Source organism: Buteo buteo, chromosome 8 (assembly GCF_964188355.1).
Source record: "Buteo buteo chromosome 8, bButBut1.hap1.1, whole genome shotgun sequence".
Taxonomy (NCBI): Eukaryota; Metazoa; Chordata; class Aves; order Accipitriformes; family Accipitridae; genus Buteo; species Buteo buteo.
In genome coordinates, this window is record NC_134178.1 from 26062902 (window position 1) to 26082851 (window position 19950).

The 19950-nt window shown below is 38.9% G+C and overlaps 1 protein-coding gene across 1 annotated transcript in view; it reads left to right on the forward strand.

Annotated features, from left to right (window-relative positions):
* The window catches only part of ROBO2 (roundabout guidance receptor 2), a 438049-nt gene that overhangs the window by 303066 nt on the left and 115033 nt on the right, over nucleotides 1-19950 (forward strand). The window contains exons 3-4 of the mRNA XM_075033940.1: nucleotides 13303-13460; nucleotides 15137-15257. Coding sequence (XP_074890041.1) covers nucleotides 13303-13460; nucleotides 15137-15257 — 279 coding nt within the window. The remainder of the gene's footprint in view (nucleotides 1-13302; nucleotides 13461-15136; nucleotides 15258-19950) is intronic.

The following is a 19950-nucleotide window of genomic DNA, read 5'->3' on the forward strand; positions in this document are numbered from 1 at the left end:
ATGAAAATGATAGTAAGGCTTTGCACTTGAAAGACACTTGCATAATATTCCTGGTTGTCCCTGGTGTTGAAAAAATGATTGGAGGGATATTATGTGACTTTGTTAGAAAGTCTGATTTGTAAAATATATTGGTAGCAATTTTAACTTTACTATTTTGAAACAGAAATTTGCCAAGGGCTTAGACTGCTACATCTTTTAATGTCAATGCAGGTATGACTATTGCTCCGTTCTGTAAACTGTATCAACGTGAACGCTTCTCCCAATTGAAAAAAACAACAGGGAGTAAGCAAGAACATAAAATTATTTTTAGAAAATGCATTTTTAATTACTGAACTGCTTAATTATTGAGTACTACTGAAAATATCCTGTGAACCTCATCACTATGCAAATGTATTCAGTTTTGGAAACGATTAAATTATAATAAAGCATTCTTTTTTCTTTTACAACATATTACTGTAATGAAGCTGTTACCTCTCAGTGTGCATTTTAATGAGTTTTAAGTAACATTTTAATGAGCTCAACATTACCATAAACCCAAGGATTAGACAAAATTGAATTTACTGGGAAAAGGGAAGGGTTCATTAAGAGTTAATTATTTAGTTTGAGAAGAAATAGAATTCATTTTATGATGTCCCATCAACCAAGGATCCAGCAGTAGTTCTATACTTATTAATAGGTATAGAAATGCCATTATTGTATTGACGTAAAAAACATGGGTTTGCACACTACTGCTCAGGTTTCCAATGAAAGTTTCTGTATTGAAATCCCTGGGTCAACTTTGTTCTTATCCAGCTCATTATTACATCTGAGGAGAAGAAATACCAAGCTTTGTATTAGTGGTTTGTAATTCCACCTACAATTTTTATAAACATCACGAACAGTGAAAGCAAAGTTTAATGGATTTACTGTTGCCAGTAGGATCTGAAGGCAGGTTATGAATAAATGTCTTGGATTTTTTATTTTAAAAAGGACTGGTAGAGAGTTGAATCCAAACTGCCAGCTCTACTGACATGCCCACTCTAACAGTGATCTGCTGAATGTCTGCAGTCTAGGCTTCTGGATGCACAGAAATTGCAGGTAAATTCCCACGCAATAGCTCTGCGCTGGCTGCACTGTACATTCAGATGTACCTTCAGATGTTCATTCAGGCTGTGCACAATGCAGAGTTAAACTGCTCATGCTCAGTAAGTTCAGTTACACATTGGGTTTACTGCCTTGCATCTGCCAATGTTGGCATTTCTGTGTAACCGTTTGAAAAAGTATGGAGGGTTGTAGCTCAGTGCCTTGAGATTTCTGGTTAGAAAAGAACAAGAAACAAATTTTAAAATCTTAAGCGAAGTATTAGTTGCATTGAATTAGTATAGTGCTCTCTTGTTCATAGGATAGCCCTGTGATTTGCTATTTTAATAAAACCCAATATGTATTTTGTTGATGTCACAGCCTTTTAATGGTGTGAGGGAAGCCTCTGGGACTTAAAAGCTTTCATGAGTGTCAGTAAAATGGAGTTGATCTCCTGTACCCTGCTGTTGTGGCAGAAATAGCATTCTAGCAAGTGTCTGTTTGAAAGAGGAAAGTCATGAGCTGTGGTCAGCAATTAGACCTGCCAGAATTCCATCACTGCTGCACGTGCCAGACCCAAAGGTGTGCCCTGAGAGTGGTAATTCTGATTGCTAAACTTCAAAATGCTAAGGTTAACCTGAAGACCTACCCTGGAAGGATGATTCCTTGCAACAGAAGTCAGGGTACTGGTGGCATTTGAAAAGGAAGTCTAATTAGTCCCTTCGATTGAATAGGTGCTCAAAAGGAAGTGCAAAGAAGAGCTATTAAATAGGTAATAAATTCTGGGTATGATAAGAAGCAGCAAAATGCCACTGAATGTGGGATTATGAGCCACATTGTACTAAACTTTCATTTGTTCAGGAGCAGAAGTTTTTCCATCCCTTCTGAGTTGTTTCCAGCTGATCCATCTGTTGCTGAGTAAGGAAGGAAGCCCCGGTGAACAAAATTAAATTGTAAAAATCAAACATGTACCAACTATTGGCTGAGCATTGTTTAGTGCCCTGTGTTTTCTCCCCCAGAAGCTCACCGCTTTGTATGAATGTGGCAGCACAGCCAGGCATGTAGAAGTCTTCAGAGAGAAACTGAGAATGTTCCGCACCTACATCTGGAATTGTTCAGAAAAGGAGGAGCAGAGCTACAGAGGTCCTCCTCAAGGGAGAGTTTAATTCAATTTGCCTTAATTGAAGCTGCACAAGCAAACTACAGAATGTTTCCAGTTCTCCTGGTCTCAGAGAAATCCCACAGCATGCACGGGTTATATGAGCTATTGTATTTTATATATTCTTTATTCTAAATATAGGGAAGTATAATGCGTAGTTTAACAATACATTTTCCTTGGTGGAAAATCTGGTTTAAGTAGTACTATTCTCTCCTGGCCACTTATTTCTTCCCCTTGTAATAGCTTGTCATTCTGTCAGTTGCTTATGGATCTGGGCTGTGAACAAGGTCATTAGAGTGATCTGGGTTAAAAATCCTCCAAACAGGTGTTTGTTTGTTGTTTTTTTTTTTTTTCTTTTTAGTCTTTTTTTCTAATTGGCATGGAAGAAAATGTTTGTACTACTTGGCCTAAAGTCTACCCCAGGTGAATACTGTGGCAGGCTAAAAATTCCCTCCATCCAATCCTGTCTAGTCCAATAATCTAATCTGCCTATTTCAATATTATATTTTGTCTATCATATGGTGCTTGAGTACTTTATCTTGTCAGGAAAGTCTCTTGTTTTCTAATGCAATTGAAGAATGACAGTAACTATATAAATGTACACATTGTGGGAGCTACAGATGCAGGTACTATGTGTCTAGTTAAACTCCATGCTAGGAGTGAAGGAGTAAAATGAATGACTTAAATGTGCTGGGAAGTTCCTATTTAAAATAATACCTATTTCAATATTTAGTTGTTAAAGGTGCCTGAGCTGGAATAGATTCTTTGTTACACTAGTATTTTATGTATAGAAAGCCAAAGGAAGAGGAAAGATTGTAAAAAATGATTTTGTATTCTAATTGTGGGATTAGCAGAGGTCTTTCAGACACTTAAAAGGAATGTGAGCCCCTCCTCCGAAGGGCTGCTCTAGCTAACTGAGTAACACACCCATTAAAGGCTGTTTTACAGGCCCATCTCAGATTGCTTCTTCTCTGTAGTCTGGGGTAAACAATTATTTTAAGTACTGCTGCTTGCCAGTTTTCTCTTATTTTAAAGCCATCAGCAGATCCGTAGTTACCCTGATTTTCTCTTGTACTGAACTGCCAGAGGAATATTCAGCACCAAGGGTTTAGAAGGATGTGTGGGATGTGGGGGATTTATTTTGTTCTTCTAGTTTTCTTGTACTGTTCATTTTTCTATTATGCAAAATTTGTTGAACATGACATAGCACTTTGGGAAAGTGGTATTAGTTAGAAAAAAAGGATTGTTTCACCTTTACTGCAATTCAAAACATTATGCTACTTTATTTTCAACAGTATGTCTGGGAGCTGGTATAATGTCTCAGCTGAAGGTCATTTTGAGTCTCAGGCACAGCATAGTGTGACTGGAGGGTGGAGCTGGACACCCAGGTTCTGGTCTCCCTCTGGGTGCTGAAGCTTCCCTTTCAAAATTGTTGCTTCAGGCTATTACGGTTGGTCTTTGCTCCTGCTTCTTTAATTTTTTTCTTCCCTCTTGCACCATGTAGTGAATAATAATGAGGGCAATGTGAACTCTTACATTCTTTTTCTCTTTTGAAAATAAGTGGGAGAGTTATATTTCATATTATATAGAAGTAATTCTTTATGCTGTTTGAGTAGATCAAAACCGCAAAAGATTTCCTGCACATTACACTAGTCTTTTCTTTGTTTTGCATAAAATCACAAGTTTGGGGCTTCCTTTCCATGTTTAGACCATAGAAAACTACTGTTTTATCTAGTTGTTTGTGGATTATTTCCTAGTTGGTAGCATGTTGCTGGAACTCAAATGACTCTCTCCTAAGAGCATTTAATTTAGGGTCTACATATCACGTTGCTCCTTCAGTTCTTTAGAGCTCTGGAAACTTAAAATTCATTATGCAGAATGATAAGATGGTAAGTGACAGATAAATTATTTTGCAGTGTTCAAGATAATCCAGAAAAAACATAATCTAACATTTTTCATCAGTTGTTAAAGATGAAAGGAGCCTTTTATGAAGGAAGAATCCTATGATGAAACTTCAGAAAAACCCAATGCTTGAACACTGGAAGAAAAAAGTGCTCTTACTGTTCTCAGAGATGGTAGATTTGGAGTTTTAGTGAACAATGTCTTTGGACCATACAGCCTTGCTTTTTTAATTTATTGTAGAGTATTAAAATAATATTGAATTAAAATAATATGCAATCATAAGTGGTAGGGGAGTTTTAGGGGGTGGAGTTTTGTTGTAAATTCTTGGAGAGGGGGTGCCAAATATGGCTGGAGCGGTGAGCACACATACTGGTGACTTACAGCCTTCTGCTGTCCTACTCCTTGTATACACAGTTCTTCCTTCACATGGCTCTTATCTTCCACTAGTATCAAATGACTGGGCGTGTCTCAGTGGCAGCCATGCAAACATGTTTTATGCATTTCCAGTTTCCAGTCTTGATTTGCTGGGACAAATTCTAAGAAAAGTGAAAACAGTCGAGCCCTTTTGAAGGTTAACAAAGGTGGCACACTGCGGTCAGGTCCAGCAGAAAATGCCACTGCTGAGCCTGTGTGCCATGACCTGGCCGTTTATGGGACAGAGGACATGAGGCCAGCCAGGGCCATAGAGCAGGCCTGTTTAAACGGCATCTGGCAAGCACCCCAAAATGGCCTATTGACATAAAGACAGTTTGCAGGATGAGAATTGAGATATTCAAGAAGCAGCAGACGGCTCCCACTAGTTCTGTGTACCAGCTGTGGATGAGTGTGGCTGCACAGTCCCCTTGCGATGGCCTTATGAAAGCTTACCAAGAAATGTTTGCCTTGCTACATCTGCTCAAGTGCCTCGTTTTCAATCCTGACTTCTGAAGGGAGCAACACAAAAGCCCTGACAAAAAAAAATCCTGCTCACAAACAAATGAATAGATGAGGTTTAGTTTCTGATTAACAGATGAAGCTTGATACAGACCAGGGTTAGGCGTGGGGGTCGGGAGGATGGAGGGAAGAGAATTCCTGTGTTGGGCAACAGCCTATTTTGTTAGATGCTTTGCCTAATGTGGCTGAAGTATAGCAGTAATGTGACAGTGACCCCCTGCCAAGATGGAAAAGTGTCCCAGCTGTTGTGTATGTGTTGTGCATGTGTACACAAGAAGTTTATTAGAGGCTATTCACACTTCAGTGGAGCTCAGAGATTGCAGTCTATATTATAATTGGTTAAATGAAGCATATAACATTCTATATTTCTCATACAAGAAATATTTATTCATTTGTATTCATTTTCATGATTCTTGTCTGTTCTTATTCCTTTGTTTTACTCAGGGCACATGTACATTTTAGGTGTTTTGGCTGGGCTTGAACTGGAAGCCCAGGGGACTGAAGCAGCTAAAGTGGTTGCAGGAGAACCAACTTCAGTCTGGAAACAGAAAAAATACAATTGCTTAATGCTGTGTCAAACTCTAGGTAGCATTCATTAGGTAGAGCATAGTGCTGCAGGTACCTGGCAGCCCTACTTTCGTACTCAACAGTAAACCTGCATGCTATTATACTGTGGTTTCTGAACTTACTAATTAAATCTGTACTTTCCGGGGAATCTCTGTGCTATATTCTGTATGTACAGTGCAGTTTCTGTGTGCTCTTCTGAAGCACTTGATGAAAAGCTCCCACCTGAATTTCATTCATATATCTCTGACAGTAACATTTGAGGGTTTTTGGATGCCATTGCTTTTGAAAAGTGGTATATTTCTAATTCCTTTAAGTTTGGGTTGGTTTTTTGGTTTGGGGTTTTGGGTTTGGGTTTGTTTTATTTTTCTAATTTTGCTTATTAGAACGTAAGAATAGCAGTACTGCAGGAGAGCAAAGGTCTGTCCGGTCCAATCTATCCTTTTTCTGACAGTAGCCTACAAGGGATTCTGGAAGATTGCCTCTTTTACCAAACATGATCCTCCCTACTGCATTGCTGGGGAGGAAGCATCGTCGATGTTATTTGAAGAGTCCTCTAGTGCTTTTGGTGAAACTAGTCCCATATTCTTGCTGCGAAGAAGACATGCTGACATACAAGTGACAGTGAAAGTACAGTACTTCGGTTGTGGTGTTTTATGAAGCTGTGCTTGATTCCACATCTGATATTCACATTAGTTGGGAAAAAATAAATTACTTGCCCATGATTTTCTGAATATGTAGTCCATTAAATTTGAAGAGCACGTAAAGGCTAACGTCAGACTTGCGTTTAAAGGATCATTAAATAACTATTCTAGTAAACTGCTAAATGTCTGATCTTTGTTAAATCTTAAGACTTACAACAGACCATGCACATTTTTCAAAGTTCTTTGTCTGCAATTGTGGTATCAGTTCTTCTAGATGGTCTCTGAACTTTTAAGAAAGTAATAGGGTTTTTAGCTTCAATGAAACAAAACTCTTGGTAACTTGTCTCTTGTTAGCAATAGCAATCTGTGCAGTGCATTCATCAAGAGTGATTATGCTTTAAGAATAAGAAAAAAGAAATCTGCTCTGTATCCTAGAGAAAAATTTTCAACATATTACGTTGTATAGCTTTAGATTTCTGAAATTACTTAAATGTGGTCTTCAGGATATTTGCATTCATAAAGAATGCTTGGTTATGCGTATTGCTTGCCTTTGCCTTTCTTGACTGTCAAAACACAGTGATGCTTTTGAAGATTTATAACAGATGGGTAATGAGATTGCTGACTGTTAACTGCAGCATTCAGAATTTGTTGGTGGAAGGAGGTGGGAGTTTAAAAAAAGAGAGAAGGTTATTGGGGCTTCATTGCAATGAAGACAGGTGATAGAACTTTGTGTTTCAATCAGGAAGCTTAAACATAAATATGTTATGTTCCAAATTAGAAAAATCTCCACTCTTCATGCTATCTAGCAGTCAAATAAAATCTTTCAGAAAAAAATATGGAGATGTCAGATTGCATTCAAGTAGTCACAGTGAATCACAAGAAAGGCAGGGACATTGTACAATTTTTTAGTAAGTATATTCAGACTGTATTGCATATGCTTAATTCAGCACAAATAGCAGCCTTTAAAAAATCAGAAACAAATCCTAAGTTAATGTCTGTAATAACTATCACTTGTATACCTGTGTAATTGTGTAAAAGGGAAAATAGGTCGGCGGTGCCCTTAATTGGGTTAACCGTTGAAAAAAGATTTCAAAGTCCGACTCTTGCAGTGTGTACTGTAAATAGGAAAGGAAAAAGCTTCTCTTCTTTCCTGACCTTTGTGCAATCAGCTAGTTGGGGTACACCTCAGACTGAAATTTAGGGGAGAGAAAAAGAAACAACTATCTCCCACTGACTCCATTTGGAATCTGTCTACTTACTTGTCAGTGTTGGTTCATGTACCTGATTTCTAACACTGTAATTCACTGTTCACCTGGTTTAATAGACTCTGTGTTTAGAAGCAAAGGTCTCCACTTTCAAGTTTAGATATTAATGCTCATCACAAAGTCCAAATTCTGTAAATATCTATATCTGTATGCATGAGCTGTTAGAATTTTTAGAGGATGTGTCAAAATGGAGGGTTTTTTCTACTTTTGGTCTTTGCTGAGGCCTGAGAATAAAAAGCAAGCTAACTATAAGTACTGAGTAGGTTACTGAGTTCAGAAGCACATGAAATAGTGAGTGAGAAAAAAGGAGGAAGGCAAAGAAAGTTGCTGAATCTGCAAGGAAGAAGATTGTCCTTCTTTTGTTTCTTGATGCAGTATCTCCCTGCTGCTCTCTTCCTCACTTTGATTTCTAGGGACCCTATTAATCAAACATTGTTGAAGCTACTGGACTCTTTGAAAATATCCTAACACCTCTGAAAATGAATCTGGTGAGTTTGGGGCCTCATTTTAAAGTAAAGCCTGAACATTTTAAGTCATGGTAACTTAGCTAGCATTCATGTCTCCTAGGCAATATCTGTATCAGGAGATAGGCAAAGGATGGGAAAAAGAACAGGAGGAAAGAAATGTATGGTTCCTTATCATCTTTTTTTAAAAAAGATGGCAGCTTTTCGTAGGCGGTGCACATGCAGAGGGAGCTCAGGAGCTCCCTGGGAGTCTTGCCTAGGACTATTGCCTAGATTGTGATTTTTTTTTTTTACATTTTCCTTGCAAAATGTGACAGAGGCAGTTGCTGAAACAAAGAGGTAGGGCAGCAGCATCCTCAAACGAAGTGTATTACTGTTCTTCACAAGGAAGGTTGTCTGTGACCCCTTGTTTTTTTTTCTGTCACCCCATTTCAGCAAGTAGTGCTGGCTCGCTCGGGACCATTTCAGTAGATCATACACATTAGCCAAGTTCTAAAATACCCTCCTGCACCATACGCTACTTAAAGTATAATAATCCTTTAATCTGTCCACTGCATGACATCTGGGCAGTTATTTGATGTAGTAATTCGTGTTGATTGTGCATATCAGTGTGCATCAGAGGAGAGAAGCACCAAAGCAGTGGTTCAGAGATGAGGGTTTAGGAAAATGCCTGTGGGGCAGTGCCTTGGATCAGAGGAGACCTACCTGCATGTGGCAGGTGACCAACCTGCCACCGATCTGGCTGTGTAAAATCTTTGTGTGAGGGTAATATTATCCTGAGATAAGCACACAACAGAATAGGAGGGGGAAGATAAACTACCAGGACCCAAGTTACAGAAGCACATTAGTATTTACTCAATATCTCTTTATACCCTCTAGTCAGCACAACAGATGTAGCTCTGTTTTAAGACATTATCATTCATTGAAAAAGGCAAAAAAGATAGTCTTTCCCTCCCTCCCATCCCCGGTAATCTCAGATGTTCGCCATGCGCGCCAGGGGGAGGAGGTGGAGAGCCGAGCGCTGATGGGAGAAGAATGCAATTATCCCAAAGCCTCCTGACAGGCATCCACTTCTTCCTTCCAGCTTAGCTGCTCTGACCACAGGCTGGGGGCTCGTGGGACATGGACCAGATTGAAAAAGTGGAAGCAGACAGATGGTTATTTGTAATCATCATGTAAATGTAAATCCTATAAAAATGTTTTCTTTCTAAGGGCCTGAAAGCTGTTGTAGTGGAAAGCAGGATTAAGGCATGGATATCTAGCCTAGAATAATGTTGACCCCACAACCTTCCCTCCTACCCCATAAACATTGTGGTTTTATCGCTGCTTCCTTTAAACAAATTGCTAGAGCCTCGGTCGAGGAAATTAATTCGGTTTCCATGTCATTCCCTGAGTTTATGAGCACCAGTTTGACCGAGGCCTGGATTTAGGCCTAAGCTGGCAGGTGCTGGTAAGCAGTTGCCTTGGTAGCAGGGACTTCTTTTTTCTTCTTTCTCCCTCACTCTGGCAGGTGCGTGTGAGTGTTTATCTCAGCACTGCCATTGCTGGATGTGCTCGCTTTCTGTGATTACACTTGTGGGTACCTGTAAATGGCCCTACAGGACTTTGCATGCTTTAAAGATTGACGTGACAGCTCGCAGACATCTATCTTGTTTGAGCAGCATCAGCTTGTTCGAGCTACAAAGAGACCAATCAAACTTTAATTAACTTTTGTCCACAGTACCATTGTAGGCTGTGTGTACGATTTAGCTATCCTTTCCAGCTCTCCAGTCCCCCGGTGCCTTTCCAGACAGCAAGGTGTAGCCATCCAGAAGCTTTTGCCCTTCTGAGGCTTTACCTCTCAACACATGAGGATGTTTGGGCTGCCATCAGGCTGGCAGAGGGGAGCAGCTCCCTTTTGCATCGCCGTCACTGCCATTGGGGCTGCGCAGCAGCCTCCAAGGTCCTGCTCTCCAAGGAGATCAGGTGCACTGTGGTCCCAGTGTGGGCAGGCAGGGCACGATGCTGGCGATCTTTCTCTTTGGCATCCCTTGCTAAATGTAGGGTAACACCCATGCAAGCGCAAAGGGAGCTGTGTAACTTATGTTAAAATTGGAATAAAGGAAAATAAGAACATGGGATGAGGAAGAGGAGCCTGATGGCAATGTTTCGCCACTTGTGTTGAATTTTTAAAATGCTAGTATTTGTGCCCTGCCAAGAGGGCTCTGAGGAGGGCTAGCTTCTGAAGTGAACAAAAGCCTCTTGCCAGTGTGTGGAGAGGGTGATCTGCTCAGGCACACTAATAGTTATTTGGAAGTACCCAGCAATTGTGGATAATTGGCTGAGGAATATTCTGCAGCTCTCAACCATTTTTCTGTTTTCACAGATGATTGTGCCATTAGATATGGTGAATGCACTAAGCTGTGCTGCAACTTTTCCATTTACTGTGCTAATAAGTGTGAACCCAATCTCCAACTGATGCTCCTTTCTTCTGTGGCTTTCTGTGCTGCTGGAGTGGGACAGCCGAGCTCACTAGCTCAAGCTTTGGTCTCCTCTGCACACCTCCCTCCTCTTCCCTGCTCCTTCTCTCTCAGGGTGATGTTTGGATATGCTGGGATAGCTGTGCTGATCAGATTAACATCTGTGCTTTGTATCATTGTTGTTATATTGCATTAAAAGCACTGAATCACAGGAATGGCAGCCCATGCCCTCTGCTCTTTACTTTGTTTTTCTCTCTGCTTTATTCTTACTCTTTTCCTTCCTTTATCTGGCTTTTTGGTTTTGCTCTCCCTAAATTTACAGTGTTCCCCCTCTTCCTCTCTGAGTTGTTTTCTCTCTTTAATTTATATTCCATACATTTTTCTCTTATCTTTGTCTTTCTGTCCCTGCTTTATTTTTTCCCCTATTTCATTTTTCTCCCACCATTTTTTTGTTCTTCTCCAAAACGCAGAATGCTTTAGATGGAAATGGTGAGATATAGCTATTCAAGATTCGCATATGTGCTGAGGTACACAGCAAGATTAAGTAAACCCCGTAGCATCAATTTTGTCTTCCATTCAAGCCAGATTTGCAGTAAGACTCGGGTAAAGGAATGTGATAAAATCAAATCACCTCTTAGCCTCATATTCTGGAGCTGATCGGAACCTTACACAGTTGCTGGGATAATTCAGAGAAAGCTGATGTAATTTGCTGTGTATCACCCCAAGAAACTGCATTTGCCGGCTTCATATAGCAGTGTGAATTGTTCAAGGAAAACGCTTTCCTTAATATTGCTGACAGGAGTTAGGAGACAGGAGTATAAAGTCATTATGTTGTGGGATCTGCTGATTTTCTGGGGATTTTCCAGGGATTTTCCACTAATGGATTTGCACTGAAGTTCTGTAATTGTACAAAGAATCAAGCCAATAAAAATTAATTAATTTTTATTATGTGTAAGAATAATGTAAGAAGTTGGTGTTTATCCATTTGCCTGTTACATGAAGGAGGCCATAGCATTTCTTAGAAGTATTTTTTCTTCCTGTGTATCATAGTAATCAGAGACACATGAAGATGCTTCCTAAAATAGGTGATTTTATAAGACTTTTTTTTGGTTCTTTCCCTGAAATTGCTGTGGCATTAGCTTCTTTGTCTTTGCAAAATGTTGTAATGCCAAATAGTCAGCAGCCCATGATCTTCAGTGTACTGTTCCTGTGTTGTGCATTGCATAAGTCATTCCTTCCATTTGATCTTGAAGCTCTATAAATTCCATTTCTGTCAATTTGTTTATTGTGAATCAAAAGTGTATGAGTGATTTGTATTAATCAGAAATATTTTGGGGTTGAGTCTTTTATTATCAGTTGGAAAAAATGTACCAGTTGGGTGTGTCACCTAAGAAGACTACAGGTTCTTGCCAGAGCTGCATTTGTTGCCAACTGTGTCCTGTCACTTTTGTTTTATGCTTCAAGAGCAAGACCTAAATAATCACTCTTTTTTGTGTTAGAAAAGGAATTAACTTCCAATTAATTCCCTTCTTCCTCTGGGATCTACCTGTGTATCCCAAAATGGGGAACAATAAAAGTTACCTGCTATGTCATTTTGAGTGCCACATATATACAGTCTGCTCACCTCAGCCCATTCAGAGACCAATTCTTGTATGTATTAATCATATTTTCTTCTGGCTTATTACAGAATAGAAAAATATTCAGTTCCAAATGTTAAAATGGGGCACATTTTATTAACACTGAAAGCAGTAAATTATATCTGCTTATGAAATGAGACTGAGCAATTTCTGCTGAACTCTTCCTGACTTGCCCCTTCACTAGGATACAGTGTTTTCTAATTTCTCAGAGGGCCCTGGTTCCATTAAGGGCAAGAACTGTTTTAAAGCAGTAATGAAAGCCATACGTAGCTGAAATTCAAGGAGGGGAAATGCCCTAAATTCTATTTCAGTAGCTCATCTAGAGCTATTTTCAGTTTTATGTTTATAAGAATGTCAATTAACCTAGAGACTAGGACATACATGGAAGAATAACGATGAAGCTGATATCATTTTAACACACTGAAGCCAGCTAGTTGGACCTAATCCTTCTTTATAGTAGCTTGATTTACATTAGAAGCTGGCCTGTGTTGCCTAATTTAGTTCTCAAACAGCTTCGTAATTTAAATGCTCTTTCCTTTCAGTGTCGTGGGACAGCACTGGTCAAAGTTGCAGAAATATTAAAACTAAAAACATAAAAGGAAGAAATAAATATGCTGGAACCACACTACCATCAGCTTGATTTCTCTGACACCTTTCAGACCTGGTGATCACTTCAGCATGTATTTGGTGATAACAGTAATAACAGTAATAATAACAATACCCTTAATCAAGGTGTAACTCTGCAATCAATATCAGTTGTGTCACTTCTTCACCTAGCTTATGCTGAAGTTGGAGATCCAGGCAAGCCACATATTCAGCATGTTGTTTTCTGTTGTGAAAAGAACTCAACATCAGACCCGCAATGCTACTTTTGCAAGGATGGGAAGTGACCCTGTAAGGGTTAAAAAGAGTAATGGGTGCTACAGGTCTTTCTAATTTAAATGCAGAGCAGTGTTCTTATCTGGAGAAAAAACAAGGAAAAAAACCCCATGTATGTGAAATCTGCCTCCGTTGCTCAAAAGGTCACACCTCACCAACTTCTTTTATAAGACCTTTTACAGTAAATGTAAGATGCAAAGTCAGCACCTAATAATGGTTGAGACTTGTTTGTTTGTTTGTTTAATATTATATGTATCTGCATGTATTTTTTTTCCCCTGCTTACAATGTCATCAGTTCTATTAATTTTTTTCTTCTGTCCCTCATTTATTGCATTAGTGCTACGGGATGACTTCCGCCAAAACCCTACAGATGTTGTGGTGGCAGCTGGAGAGCCTGCCATATTGGAGTGCCAGCCACCTCGTGGACACCCTGAGCCTACCATCTACTGGAAGAAAGATAAAGTCCGTATTGATGACAAGGAAGAGCGGATCAGTGTGAGTACAACTCGGGTGGTTGTGTAGACACACAGGACCTGCATTGAAGCTGAGTGCAGCAGAACTTTACAGCTTTATAGCCTTTCCCATAGAGACTCGTCATTACTATTGGCAGTTTGCCTCTCTGGGCTTTCCCAAATGAAGGGGGGGAAGGTTGTTTATTCATTCTGGTTTGGGTCTCCAACTTGAACTTCTTGAGGCTTGATTTGTATAATGAGTGTAATGGAGGTCATTAGAGCAGTAGATATGATCATGCAAGGTGCTCTGTTAGATGGGGGGACTCAGTGGATGTCTGACCAATTTGGCCTTACTTTTTCTAGATCTGAGTTCGCTGAAATGAGATCTCAGTTCAGTGAAATGAGAATATCAGACCTTATATCAGAGAGGTCTTTTGAAGATAAAATCAGTCATATCTATAAGGTACACAAATACTCCACGGGAAAAGACCAACAGCTTAGGATGGTATTGGTAAAGTTGTATTTAGTGTTGTATTTAGTGTGGTAATTGGCATGTGTATTCTAAATGAAGGCTGAAGTTATACTCTAAAGAATGATTGTTCCTGAATAGGAATACATGTTGAATAAATGAGTAACACTGATTGAATTCTGTGACAGTTCAGTCCTTGTACTGAATGAAAAAGGATCCAGCAGAAATACCTAACTGATCAAGTGATTAGAAGTTATATCATGGTGTGTGCAAGTAAATGGGATAACTTAAGGGTGAGGGGATATATTTCATTCCTAATTTTTAAATGCTTAGCTTTCAACTATTAATATTCCTTCAATAAAGTTTTATGTTTTATGTAATGATATGTAACTCATTCACTGCTGACCTTATTCAATACAGAAGTACTGTCAAGAAGCTTGTTTGTTGCTCTGGATGCCTAAGGAAGTATTTAAAGCTAAACAATCTCAGTAGTTGCTATTTGTGGGCCAGACTGTCCCTGCTAGGGTCTACTCAACAGTAGAGGAAGGAAGAGTGACAGGGAACTGGCTATCATTCCCTGACTCTCAAGTTTTTTTGGCTATATTCCTAGATTATTCTGAAGCACCCCCTTTTCTAACTTTGAACACTGTCTGTGACTTCCTAAGCTTCCAATTTGTTACTTTGTTTCTTTGAACTACCCTGCTCCTTCACTCTGTAAGCACCCTTTGTAGCCAGGAAAATGTTAAGTCTTATGGGAGTCAGGTGACTTCTCAGTTTGGGCTAGATTCAGTCTGTTTGCATCAAGGAAAAGAGAAAAATCTGTCTTGATCAGTGAACAAGGGAAGCGTTCAGACACCAGTAAAATAAAATGAACTAAATAAAACTCAGTAAAATTGCCTTTTTCGTGAGAGAGATGTCAAGAGGGCTTTACGTATCATCATGCAAGAAATACAAGCACTCTGCATTGCCAAAGAGGCAGCAAGAAATGTAATCTTTGAAACGTAAAGCATCTAATGAAAACCAAAGAAAAAAACTGAAATGCAGTTGAAATCAGTCAGTAGGATAAAATATGTTCTACAATAGCTTAAAGATATTTAAGTATATAGGATTATAATTTTAAGGATATACATATATTTACAAACAAAACTTTTAAATGCCTTAGTTGTGGAACTTGCCACCTGAGAAGGTAGCTTTTTTCTGCTATCTTTTGTTTATCTGAAGTTAAAAACATATTCCTTGTTTTGAAACAGATACGTGGTGGGAAGCTGATGATCTCCAATACAAGAAAAAGTGACGCCGGCATGTATACTTGTGTTGGAACAAACATGGTGGGGGAGCGAGACAGTGACCCAGCAGAGCTGACTGTCTTTGGTAAAGCGACGCAAGCTTTTGTTTCCTTTTCGCTACTAATGTCATAGACTGAATTGACCTGCATGACTTATCAAAATATGAGACAAAACAAGGTTAACAAAACACAATAGTACTGCTTAAGCTGCATTTCACAGTTTCTGAAGAAGACCAGGTTTCAAAGGCTGCAATTTAGAATTATGGAGCCGTGATGGCTCAACATTTTCTTTCTAAGTGCATAGTTTCAATCTAATTGGACGTCCTTAGTGATATGCATACACTCAGAGATGATAATGCAGGACATAATGCTCTCCCCCACAAAATTGCCAAATGTAATTAAGCTACTTGTAATACAGTTGACAATGCCTGCTTAACAGAGATTTGGACCAGCATTGCCTATTTAAATAATTCCTTATTCCTGTGGGGTTGTGAAATCAAACCTTTGTAGGACAGCACAAAAGAGCTCAACTGATCAGTATACAGTCATTGGAAAAAATCCCGAGATCAACTTTTTGAATACATAGAGATACTTTTGTAATTTGTTTTTTAAAGGGCATGAAACAGCTTTTCATCCTGTAAACCAGGGCATCATTTAGCTTTTGGGTGCTGCTGAATGCATCAAAAATGAATAGGGTTCCTGTGTGAAAGAGCTTCCAGACCTGATGGGCAAGGCAAGAGGTTGTTAGGAACATTTGCCCTATGGTTAGGGTCTAAAGCAAGAATAGAGTAATATTAAACCCAGAGCTAGATCCATCCTGCTAACAACTGGATAAGAAGTAAAGCCCCAAAATCCTGCTGTGGTACATCCTGCAGTCATGACATTTCTATTTACCATTAGCTGTGGTTTCGTAGGAATTAGTCAAGACGTCTTGAGCAAACAAAAGAAAATCAATAAGGGAAAAACCCCTCACTGCTAAAGAAAACACATACATGCATACAAAAGAGAAAGAGAAAGAGAAATAGTGTTAATGTTCCCTCCTGCTACACCTCTTTGATATCCTTAATACAATACCAAAATTCCAAACAAGACTGCTTGTAATTTCAGTAAGACTTTTCATAGAAATCCTAAGGCCCTTTCTGAAGCAGATGCTCCTAATTTTTTCACCTTCTGCCTGATATGGTGCACTGGAAAACCCAGTCACACATATTGCCATCTGTGTTTGCATGTATGTGCAATTGTACATGTTTGTCCACTGTAAAAAAACATGTTATGGGATTAGGAAAAGGCATAGATAAGTTTCTGCTAGACAAGATCTGTGAGTGACTGAGGATTTGCTGCTTTCCAGCATTTTAAGACTGTAAAGGCTTCCACTCCACTTAGTTTGTTGTGGATTCATGGAAGCATACGACTTTTAAAGACAGAACTAATATACCTTGCAAAAAGCACAGAAAGGATCTCTATCAAATTATTATGTCCTTTGCAGCCAATCTGTTGAAGTCGTGCCTTTATACTGATGTAAAAGAGGCATGACATATCTTCTTCATCAGTTTAAGTACTGATAATCTCTGGTAATACTCCCTGTGGATAGCAAGCAGATTGCAGTCCTAAACTACAAAGCCTTAAGAAATCCTTAAGAAAAGAATTTGTTAAAAAGCATTGAACTGTAGGAATAAAAACTGAAATATGCATGTAATTTCATATCCTGCAGAGCTATGAAAAGTATTAGGTTTGTCTTGATATGTAAAATAATACATAGCCAATTACAATATTCTCATTTTTTTAATAGGATTTAATCATAGCAATCAACTCATAAAATATGATCTAAGCCTATTTTGTGAATTCTGAGCAAAATCAGCAATAAATGAAATTAGATATTTTAATTCTTCATAATTGTGCTAGACTACCTAAAGAAAATTGTATTTAAAATTCCTTTCCTGTCTGGGTATCTTCCTATGTAAAATTCCCCTTCTATCTAGGTATTCCGTTCCTATCTTCCTTTTTACTGTACAAGAATAGCATGCAGGAAGCAGGCAGGCAGGTTAGGATCTGCCGTTTGACAAGATGATTCGACTATCCTGTGCCCATTTCCCGGCTGCCACCTCGCCCTGAAGCTCTGTGTTGGTGTATTGGGCTCACTGTATAGACATGTCCAGGTTAGTCCTGGTCCACTCCATACAAAAGGAGGTGGCTTGGCTTTGCCTTCCACGAGCAGAACAGTTGTATTCCATTCTTGGACTCCAGGCAGCATCTCTTGTGTGTGTGTGTGTGCAGTGCACTGGAGAGCATTACCCATGATGTTTCTAGGAAGCAATGTATCTACTGGACAGTCCAATCAGTCTAAGCATACACAATAAATCCAATAAATCCAGCAACTCTGTGAAGCGCCAGATTGGCTGTGCATGTTCAGAAAGACTTTACTGAACACAGGCAAAACCACAGGTCATCTGTTAAGTCCACTGCCTTCCTCTAATATGACTCACAGGTTTGAGGAACATAGGAATAGTGCAAATGTTGAGAAAAATATGCTAAAAATATCATAATACTTACGTATTATTCATGTGCCCAACTTTAACTGTTTTGAACATATTTGAAAATGGGCTTTATAATTAAAATGAAGATATCTTAGCTAAGAGGCTTTGAGAATTTAATAAAACGGCTGGCAAGCCTACAGCTGATGCTGATTCTGGAGAGGAATGTGTATTAATTAGCTGATTACTAATGTCTCTATTCCTTTTCCAAATAACAAGCCCACAAACCCTTTCCATAGTGTGAAGGGGGCCTTAGTAAATACGCTACTTTGTAGGAGAAGGAACTGTTTCATACTAGTTCTTGAATCTTTCAAGGAATCAGCCACTTGTTACTTTTGGCTTTGCAAGTTTTTCTGTAATATCTGAAGTTAATTTCTGCATGTGACTCGTGACAGATCTCTGGCTCCCTGTACAGTAAATTTAGCTTGAGGCATTGCCTCTGGAAAAAATGAGTCATTGTGGTGGTAGCTGGTGGCCCGAGGGGAACAGCATGGAAGCCTAGCCTAAAAGATTACACCTTTCCTGATTTTAAAAAAGTAAAATAAAATGGGCAGTAAGAACCTTGGAAAGAAGTAGGAGGAGAAAATGAAAGTTTCCCATGTGCAGAATATATCCATTTGGCTGGGTACCCATTCAGTAACCTTTGCAGAGAGATAGTTGTGGATAACACATGTAGAACATTCACAAAACAAGTAATTTATTTTTTTTCAACGCCATCTGCATAGGAAACCTAGTTTTCAACATTTAGGCACTGCTAACAGCATACTGTTAGTGTAGGTGCATGTTGCATTTCTTTTGTTCCCAGGTCATGATTCTTCTACGAGCAGAAAATTGCCAGACTTTCACAGTAAAATATCATAAAGCAAACTGATTATATAAGCAGTGCTTCCCAGAATTATTCCTGTGTTTTGAATAGTGACAATGATTCATTACCTTTTGATAGTCTTCTCTTTCAAGCACTACTGCTAGTTTTTGCCTTTATGAGGCTCCAAGGCGTAATCTTGGAGTAAAGTAGGAAGACAGGGTCTGTCACAGAGTCTAAGCTGGCCTTTAAAGGAAGTTAATAACTAATCCATCAATCCTAATCTTCACAAAAAGAGGCAGCACAGTACTTTATTATTATGGATGCAGTATTCTAAAGGCCAAGTTCAGAAGTGTAAGTGATACAAATTAGGCTGCTTTGCTTGTGTTTGGGCTCATAGCCTTTATCTGAACAGAATTAAAGCAAGATGCAAACCAGAATCAGTTTCATTCCAATTTGTAAGAAAGCTTGGTTTGTAAATAGATAATACGGAGTCAGAAATTAAATGAAGTAAGAATTACTGTTTAAGTTAACATTTTATCATTTTGTCATACTACTGCACTGTTCTCAGGTAAGTTTTCAAGTTGTTTTAACTATTTCAGACTCCTTTTTGTTCCTATGGACTTAAAAAGGTACGTTTGAAGAGAGTGTACAAAGGTATATCTTGTATATTGATTCTGAAGCTCAGTGAAATCAATGAAAGCCCTAATATATCTACTTCAAGAGGCTAGCATCAAGCAGTGGAAAAAGATATATTTAGAAGAGCCTCAGAAGAATATAAAGCATAACTAGGAAGAGTACAAAAATGTCTTAAAAGATATGTCAATTCAGACATATTAAAGATTGTTTTGGATTAATCTTTGATTTAGCTCTGGTACCTGAACCTTTTTCAGCTAATAATGTCCCGTGGGATGAAGAGGTATTTTTGTCTGATGCTTGAAGAAGTTTTTGTGTTTGATGTTCTCTAGACATTGTCAGGCTGAAAGAGATACCATAGTTCCAGAAAGAGTATACTGTGATGACATGATGTTAGAGGTAAAAAAACTAAAAATCCCTTAATGAAGATGTTGTGCCCCATTTTACCTTCCTGAGCTCTATGTGGAAGGCCTTAGCAGAGAGTCTTGTCCCATCGTATCCTGGAAATTACTCCCAGAAGCTTTCCCAGCCACATGGAAAATCTACCAAAACTGGGTATACATTCACAGTTCAAGACAGAGAAATTGGCAGTGCGTATTTTGTCCTTCAGAGCAAAGCTCCTCCTGTTTTTCTTCCAATCCTTGTATTTCCCACTTGCAGTGTACTTCTGGCAGTTTGCAAAAAGCCAGTTTGGCTTTGCAATATTTGTTATCCACAGATACTGGCAAGTTCTAATAGGATAATGATACTGCTGTGAAAAAGGGTCTGATGTGGTCTCCAAAGTCCATACCTAATGCTCAGTAAAACCTG